At 38.5% G+C, this 9432-nt stretch overlaps 1 protein-coding gene across 1 annotated transcript in view; it reads left to right on the plus strand.

Annotated features, from left to right (window-relative positions):
* LOC102387900 (interstitial collagenase-like) overlaps positions 1 to 8809 on the plus strand; it is a 9182-nt gene extending 373 nt beyond the window's left edge. Inside the window, exons 2-10 of the mRNA XM_014526981.2 lie at positions 624 to 868; positions 1212 to 1360; positions 1490 to 1615; positions 2352 to 2513; positions 3095 to 3212; positions 4088 to 4221; positions 4984 to 5143; positions 8379 to 8479; positions 8709 to 8809. Of these exons, the coding sequence (XP_014382467.2) occupies positions 624 to 868; positions 1212 to 1360; positions 1490 to 1615; positions 2352 to 2513; positions 3095 to 3212; positions 4088 to 4221; positions 4984 to 5143; positions 8379 to 8479; positions 8709 to 8809 (1296 nt within the window). The remainder of the gene's footprint in view (positions 1 to 623; positions 869 to 1211; positions 1361 to 1489; positions 1616 to 2351; positions 2514 to 3094; positions 3213 to 4087; positions 4222 to 4983; positions 5144 to 8378; positions 8480 to 8708) is intronic.
* Positions 8810 to 9432: the final 623 nt, after the last annotated feature.

Raw genomic sequence — 9432 nt, forward strand, 5'->3', positions numbered from 1 at the left:
AAAACAAAGTGACAATATCATACGGACACACATTATTGCTCTCTCTCAATCAAATTTCTCTACTTCCATGTGCTCTGCAAAGCACTCAAATTAGTGCTTTAAAAAGTGGCCCAAGTAGTCTCAATTATTTCCATAAGACTGCTCACTTGCTTAAAAAAAAACATATGTCCAAGCATTTGGTGATTTTTATCATTAGCGCAACATCCAAAGAAACCCCAAAAAGAACAATGGAAAAAGTGGGAACATCTATAAATCTTGCAAAACCTTATTAAGAGGATATAGAACCTTCTATATACTAGAGTCGAGATTTTTTATTGTGAGTTTGGCTCCTATATCCATATTTATTCAGCAAAAAGTCAATAGCCTGATTTCCCAAAACACTCACCATCCAGCAGTATCCATTTGTGTCATTTCGTTTCAGAAATGCATAATGACTGAAGACTAATTCCTAACACTACTGCAGCTAATAACATTGCTCACAAAATACGGGCTGGAATTTTAGGAGGAATTATATTGTTAATTTTAGATTTGTTAGAGCTGTTTTGCATAAGTTCTCATTGCTAAAGCAGGAAACATATAGGTATCAATAAAACATCCCTTCTAAGTGTTCTTTACTTTGATAGAGTTATCTAAATCGTTTCTATGGCCTGAAGACAGAAGCACACTCTCGTTTTCGGAGAAAGAAGATTGGGGCTGTATCTGAAACACTCAAGGAAATGCAGTCATTTTTTGGACTGCAAGTGACTGGGAAGTTTGATGATGAGACTACAAAGATGATGAAGCAGCCGAGATGTGGTATGCCTGACATTGGCAACTATGTTCTAACACAAGGGCATCCAAAGTGGTCAACAAATGACTTGACATACAGGTAACAGTTCTCTAAGCAATTTGTGGACCAAAATATTAAGGCCCAAACTTGCAAATATGTGGGCCTAAACACCCAAAACTAGGCTCTCCTTTCCAGAATTCAGCACCAAGAGAAGCATCTTGGTACTCTAAGGAAGGAGACTGCCTTACTGAAAGTTAGGAGGAGTTGTAAGTACTCAGGATTTGAATACCAAGCTACTTATTCCACTGTCAAAACATGGATACAAGGAATTGTGCATCAAATATAAAATATTTTTACTACAGCAATGTATTGTTAATAATAACCTGCAAGTGTCATAGACTAATCTTTGAACCCATAGACTAATCTTTGCTTTATTTTAAAGGATTATAAACCGCACACCTGACATGAGACCAGCTGATGTGGACAAGGCTATCAAACAAGCATTTGAAGTCTGGAGTAATGTAACACCACTGACATTCAGAAGAATCGAGGATGGAGAAGCAGATATAATGATCTCTTTTCAATATAGGGGTGAGACATAATAACAATATAATTCAACAGATTACAATGCATATTTAGGCACTTATCAAGTAGTCATTAGCCATCCTCAATTATAGAGGCAACTGAGTATATTAATTAAATAATTATTTGGTTTTTTAGATCATGGGGACAATTCTCCCTTTGATGGACCTAATGGGATATTAGCTCATGCTTTTCAGCCTGGCCCCCGGATTGGTGGAGATGTTCACTTTGATGAGGAGGAAACTTGGACAAAAGACAGTAGGGGTAAGATTTACCTTGCTGGCCTTGTTTGCTCAGGTGACTTAGCAATTTACACCTTGAGTTGTTCCATTGACTTCTGATGTTATATTGGGAGTAAGAGTAACAGATTCTGGCCTCGAGATGATTTTTTTCCCTCCTTTTTTCAGCAGAATCCTTTCATAGAAGCAATTCTGCAAGTGGATACAATTATTTGGGTTTCAGTCTGGATTTTTTTTTCTGGTGTGTTTTATGAATACTTAGAACTGGCACTGAGAAAAGTTACTTTCTTTGGCAACAAGCCCCACCTTGAAAGAAGGGCTTATGTTTTTTATATGTCTTTGAACTGCAGGGCCTAACACTGACTGACTGGTGTCTTTGGACATCATTGCAGTTCATTATTGCAGTTTTCCCCTCTAACGTTTTGGCATTAATAAATCAAATGAAATGAAGGAACCAAAATTCCTTTTGTAGGAATTGCTACAAAGTCCATAGAAGGTCTAGGGTGTGCTATAGGAGATGGCTGTAGGGGAAGTAATAAGGGGAACAGGGAGATCATAACCAGTGCCTGATGTGTCTGTGTATTCATAAATCTATTCTTTTTCTACTATACCTCTTTGAACCATAGTGTTTGCAAGATGAGTGAAAGCTACTTTTCTATCTGTAGTGTGTTCTGGCCTGGCACAATATTGTTTCTCTGCCACCTGCACCAGAGATTCAAAAGGATTTCACTCATTTGAGTGACATTATCTTTATTCCTCAGGCTACAGCTTGTTCAATGTTGCTGCCCATGAGTTGGGCCATTCCTTGGGTTTGTCTCATTCTACTGATCCTGGTGCCTTGATGTTCCCAACCTATACCTATGTGGACCCTAAAGAATTCCACCTCCATCAGGATGATATTAACGGCATTCAAGCCATCTATGGTATGAAAATCAACATCAAATTATTCACTTGGTTAATTTTGATTAATAAATTAGAAATGCTTATTTTAAGAAACCATCTGGTGTCATCACGCAGAGAAACCACAGAAAGTATAGACAATAGAGAGGGAAGAGACCTGCTAAGGTCATGTAGTTCATTCCTCTGCTTACAGGCACGATCACTTACTCCTAAAGCTGATAGTTGTTTGTTCATTTACTTTTAATAAACCTCTGATAAAGGCAATTATACTGGTTCCAAATATAACTTGTCCCAAGAGTAGGTTTCCCTCCCATCTTTTGGTTAATAGAAGGTGGGTTATGTTCCTAGGGTTGGCTTTCACTGAAGATCAGCTCTCCTGCAACCCATCCCTACAGCATATAACAGTCCATAAGTGCTGAACTTCATCTGTGCTGATTTAGCAAGTAAAAAGCCCTGACATTTCCTGGAAGAAGCGTGCTTCCTGAGCCTTCCCACTATTAACCCAGTGTTTGGAAGGTTCCCGAAGACCTGCTTCATGCTGGTTTTCAACTGTATTTTCCTATTATATGTACCGTAATAATAAGTTTTCTCAATCCACCTGTAGGACCATCTCTGAAACCTGTTCAACCAACTGGACCCTCAACTCCAGAAGCTTGCAACCCTAATTTGTCTTTTGACGCTGTTGCTACTCTGCGTGGAGAAATGTTGTTTTTTAAGGACAGGTAAAATCAACAAGCCTATGTAGTGTTTCATGCTACTGCAGTACTGAAAAGGAAAAAAAAGCTACAAAAAAAATGAATTCCAGTCATAAAAAGAAACAGCCCACTTGAAAATGTAGTGCTAACATCATAAAATCACTGGAAAGTCGCTATCTATTTCTCTAGTTGGTGGCTTGCATACCTTGATAGCGGGCACATTGGCTTTACTTAAACTTTCACTAAATTATGGTAAAATGATTTTTCTGATTCCAAAGGGGTTTTGCTGATTGGTGAAGTATCTTCTGACCTGTGTGCTTGTAAAGCAATCTTTATTGTTTCCATTGGGAACTGAAACCCAGATCTGGCAGTGAGCGTGGGTGAATCCCTTCACTGTGGACAAATCCATGTGGCAGCAAGGTGTGCAAGTGATATACCAGCAGAGGCAGTAAGAGAAATTTGGGGGCATGATACGTCCTGGTACAGCAGCCTCACTATCTCCCATTTTATGCAGAGGAAATAGGAAAATTCTATATGAATTCTAAGCTAAATGCATACGTTTTGGGAAAAATATCTACAAATCATATTTCTACTTCATACACGCACACACTACTTGCAATTATTATTTTACTCATTATATTCTAGATCTATGAAGAAATAAAAGTCTTATAATTTGAAGGGAATGGGGGCGCTTTGTAATGCTCCTACCACACTGTGGTTCTTCAGCAGTAATAGACTCTTTGATCTTTTGCAAAAAAAAGAGCTCAAGAATTAAGGCTAAGATATAGTAGCTGTAGCAGGCTTGCATCTTTCCTGGAGACTGGGAACTAAGAGGACACAGTTTACTCACTGTACTTTTCTGAGTAGAGTGGAACTGCATTAATGTGCAAATTGTATCTCAGGTTTTTCTGGCGCAAGCATCCCCAGCGAATGGACAATGGGTTCAATATTATTTCTGATTTCTGGCCAACCCTGTCATCTGGAATTCAAGCTGCTTATGAAAATGTTGAAAAAGATCAAGTTGTTGTTTTCAAAGGTAAAAGAATTCAACCTAAAATTCTCTTGGTCTTCAAATCTATATGAATCTGTTGCAATATAGGTTGCTTCAACTGTGCAATTAAGGCAATCCATCCTGGTTCTCTTTGGATTAAGACCCATTTACATTTCAAGCAGAAATATCTTGGCTACATTTTAAATGTTTATTTGCATAGCTGAATTGCATGCTTGAATGCATACACAAATTGTCAGCTGTAGGCTAAATTACTATCAGAGGTTCAAGAAAGGACCTAGTAGGTCTGGAGGTTAACAAAGGATCGATCATTGACATGGTCCTTATCTTTGACCACAACACCACTCAGAGATGCAAAAGATACTTTACTGAACACACAAAGAGAGAAATCTGTTGCAAAGAGCTTATATTCTACCTGAAGATAGAACCCGTATTAAAGGGGAATTGCCAGAAGTCAGTCAAACACCATAGGGAAATTTTGAAATTTTGAAACTTTAAACTTTAACTTTTCAGTATTCTGTTAGAACTTTTGAGGGGCAGTATTTTGTGAGCAACTGGAACATGATTTTTTTATTCAGGTCCTTAAAATTTGGAATGAGTTATAACATTTTCTGCAAAATCTGAAAAGTGTTAATAATGTTGAAAAATTTTGTGAAACATATTGTTTTAGAAACAAAGCCATTTTGATGGAAACAACCTTAAATTTTAAAGATTTCAGTCAGCTCTCATGGATTTCAATGAGCTCATGGTTTGTATTAATGAAACAGTGATTTGTATTTTTCCCTACAGAGAGCAAATATTGGGTTCTCAATGGATTTGATATAGCCTATGGGTACCCTAAAAGAATCCATCAGCTGGGCTTTCCAAGGACTGTTAAAAGAATTAATGCAGTTTTCAGTGATGAGAATACCAGGAAAACATATTTCTTTGTAAATGACAAGTATTGGAGGTAAGATTTACCTTAACAGTCTCAAAGTATATTTCCTGCTGGAGGCTCAAAAGATAATTATGGAACACAATATAAAAAAGCATGTAATTCATCTGGGTTAAAAATATTAAATAGCAGTTATGGATTTTTCTTTTCTAAACCTAAATACCCTGATAAAAATGCGAAATTTTTATATGGAATTTTATAACCATCATATTATTCTGGATCTGGGATACATGTAATAAAATCCACAAACCCTAGAAAAGCTATTTCTAGTAAATTTTAGCCCACCTGGGTGCAGTTTTTTTCTCTTATGAAATTCAAGAGAATTCATTAGAATCCACTATTCAAGGTAAAACAGGAGCTAACACGGTAGATTTTTCCCTTCAGCATGAAATCAACACACTGATTTCATCTGAAGTCAAATGCTTGGATGAGATGGTTTGGACAGGAAAGATTAGGTGACCTCTTGAAGATGTTCCCATACCTATTGTTCTATGCTTCTGTGATTTATGTTGTCTAATTGTACATTATTTTGTGGTTACATTTTGTTTATATTTAATGACAGCTCTCTAAACTTTTTCTACAGTAATTTGCACTGAACTGTTTGTGTCATATTAGTATACACTTCAGATGCACCCTTTCACAAGAAACACTCAGTGGTACTAAAATGAATACTTTCAAGAATGTTCTGGCCTAAGTTGCATATAGGGCAGGAAATATATACTATACTTACTTGAATGGAAGATGACCCTGATTATAAGACAATTCCCCCAATAATTACATTCTACATATGGAAAATGTATAATTTTGTTATAAATTTCCAGGTATAAAATCTAATTACTTGAGGTTTACCTTGAATTTGTCCCATTCCCACTGCTATAGCAGGGAAAATAAATTTGGGGGGTCAGATAGCCCCTTTGTTCTCTGCTTCCTCACAACTTTTTCCCCTGGCAGCCCCTTCCCCCTCTCCTTACTGTCCGATCCTGCTCTCCCTGAGCACACCAGAGTCAACAGGATTTCAAGCCACAATGACTCCACAGCTCAACACTGCTCAGTGCATGTGTGTACTCCAGATACTCCCAGAAAGAAGCCATGTGCTAATTAGCTACCATTCTTGCCACAAGTCCTGGGATGCTCCAAAAATGTATATGCAGACGAGGTGCAGGGCAACCTGCTCTGGCCACGCTTATCATATGCACCAGGCTGAAACAGAGAGTAACAGAGGTATTCTGGGTGAACTGTATACAATGTCACCATGCATTTAAAAAGTGTTGGTTTTAGGAAGGATTGTGCTTAATGGGTTACCATATATTTTATTCAAATGGGCTATGCTGATCTATTTTTGTAATGGCCTCTTGTGAGCTAAGATGAAGTGTAGGAAGCATCTGAAGTCCAGGACTAAAGAGTCTGTGATGGAGGATGCTTACTGGGGCTGTTGGAAAGGGCACCATTCTGTTCTGATGTTTCGACAGAACAGTGTTTCATTTCGACTTTCATTTTGATTCGAAACAGCTGTTCTGTTTCATTTTGTTGAAACAGTTTTGCTGTGTTTCAACTCTGTTTCGAAGTTTCGCCCATAGGCTATAATGGAGAAGCTCAAAACAGTCTATAACTTTGTCTTTTCTGGCCTGATTTGGATGCAACTTTGCAGAAATGGTAGCCCCTTCTGAGGACCTGCCAAGTTTCAGGGAGAAAAGTGCAGGGCCTTCCGGGAAACTGAACCTCAACATCTTGAAAGCAAAAAACTCATGACAGGCAAAAATCGTGTCATGGGTGCTTGCAGGACTGTGTCTGTCTTGGGGCACGGGGGGGTGAAAACTGCAGGCCAGCTAGGCCCTGCTGAGGCCACGAAGCCTGCCAGCTGTGGAGGAGATCGGTATAGGTGCAAGGGGAATCTGGGGTCTTGGGCCCTGCACCTTTAGCTGCTGATGGGCAAAACTTGTGACATGGGTGGGTGACACTGTGCTTGTGTTAAGGTTGCACCCTCACTCAACTGACACTGAGACAGAAAGCAGGGCAGTTCAAACAATGCTGCCTTGTAGTCCATCCCTCCCCCAGAGGACTAGGATTGCCAGAGACCTCAGGAAAGGATGATAGTCACTGGCCAGCTACACAGTCAATGACAGCAGTCCTTCCCCCTCCTCCCCCTCCCTCTCCTTACTTTAGTTCCTGTTTCCCTGCAGGCAAGCCCAGCCTGAGCTTTGAAACTCGAAACATTTAAAAAATTTTGAAATGTTTCAACTTGCCTCATTTTGTTTTGAGGCTGTTTCAAAGCTCTCTGTTTCGTTTTGATTTTGCTGTTTCGAGCTTGATAAGAGTTGAAACAACATCGAAACAAAACTGCTGGCGAAATTTCACACAGCCTATTGCTTACCTGTAAGAGGCATCCAAATCTCAAGACCTCTGGGCTTGGGCCTGCACGTAGGATGCCTGCCAATGGATTTGGGAGTATCTGAAGTCCCAGGATGATAGGTCTGGGACAGAGGATGCTTGCTGGTTGTAGCACCATTCATGGTGTTTAGAACAATTGAGTTCTGCCTGCTCAATCAACAGGGTTTTTGAAACGACTGAGTTCTGCTCAGTCAATATGATTTGGAACTGATTTGGCTAATTTGAAGTATGAATTATATTATAAAAAAAATGTTTGCCTTATATGGACTGCATGTTTTACAGTTATGATCAGTGCTGGTTGCATTTAATCAGCTTCATTTCTTGTTTTCTATTGCAGAGCGCATGCTACTTTTGCCAATAGTTTAATGATAGACAAAGTGTTTAGTGAGATTTCCTTATATGCTGTTACAGGACAAGGCATACAAGGCATTTTCCCCATGCCAACTGGAGCAAAAAACCTTATCTTGTATTCAAGTAAATGTGTTATTCACTTGAGGTAGCCTTTCAAGTAAAATAACCCCAGTTCAGACAAATATCATCTCTGGCCCACTTTCACCATAGACTCATTACTTACTTTTACCTGTCCTTTGAATGGATGCATATACAAACATACACACCACAACACATTCTCGAGGTAAAATCCTGGCATCATTGGCATTTTGTCATTCTCTTCTGTTGGACAAAGATTTCAGTCTCTCACATCTCCCATGAGTATGCTGACTTGATACATAATGGCAGGAATTCAAACAGTCCAGTCACTTCTGAATGTAAGAACAGTGGCATTTATGTGTCAGGTCTTGTTTTTGCTTTTTAAAATGTTTTTTGCTTATCTGTAAATATTAACTCTATTTCTTTTATTAAGATATGATGAAAACACACAATCTATGGATAAGGGTTATCCAAGGAAAATAATCAAAGACTTTGGAATAACTGGCAAGGTGGATGCAGTTTTCCAGCATGAAGGTAAATAAAACAAATATTTATGTTCATTATGCTAGAAGAGGTGTACTTCTCTAAATTGAAAATATATTTTAAAGATGATAATTATTAATATTTATGCACATTTATGGGAATTAGGCATTCTAATAAATGAGTATCTACTTCCTGTCAAAGTTCATTTTGTTTTCTAGTAAAATCTCTGAAAAAATGTTTCACCCGTGAATTTACTCCTTCCATTTCTTTTTCTTTCTAGACTATATCTATTTCTTCCGTGGAACAAACCAGTACCAGTTTGATCCTAATACCAAGCAAGTTGTCAGGATCCTGAGGAGCAACAGCTGGTTTACTTGTTAACTGCAGTGATTTCTTCAACTTTTAATGGTTATTTTAAAAGGAAAAGCAGTATTATTTTTTCTCAGACTTTTGTATGAAAAACTACAAATGGTGATCCTGATGGAATTGAATCATTTACTGATTTTTTACAAACTGGATTGATAATTGACAAAACAAATGTATTATGTTTTTTATACCATACCATTGTGTGTGTTTCTTTCTATTAGAGCCAGTTCTAAAAAGCTCAGTTCTGGCCCCAAGCACAGCCTGAAGCACTAGACTGGGTGCATGGAAATCACATGGGGCATTGCGAGTACAAAATTTGCTCCATATCAGAAGAGGAAATGCCACATAGCTCCACCTAGCTACACCATCATGCATGGTCCACTCCGAAGTTTCTATTTGGTTAGGCCTGTTGATCTCTATAACAATGAATCCACTAGTCATACCAGTGCCTGCTTCTCTGACCCACTCTATTCCCCACATTTCTCTTAATAAGTCATCCACTGAGCTCTGCTCCTTCACTTAACTTTAAGTCCTGTCCTTTCCCTTCCAGTGGCTCTGTATCATTTCCATTAAATTCAGGACAATCTACAGCTCAGTTTACGGCTGCTCCAGAACCACACTTTTTTATTAGTTAGAAC

This window comes from Alligator sinensis, unplaced genomic scaffold, assembly GCF_000455745.1.
Source record: "Alligator sinensis unplaced genomic scaffold, ASM45574v1 scaffold1802_1, whole genome shotgun sequence".
NCBI lineage: Eukaryota > Metazoa > Chordata > Crocodylia > Alligatoridae > Alligator > Alligator sinensis.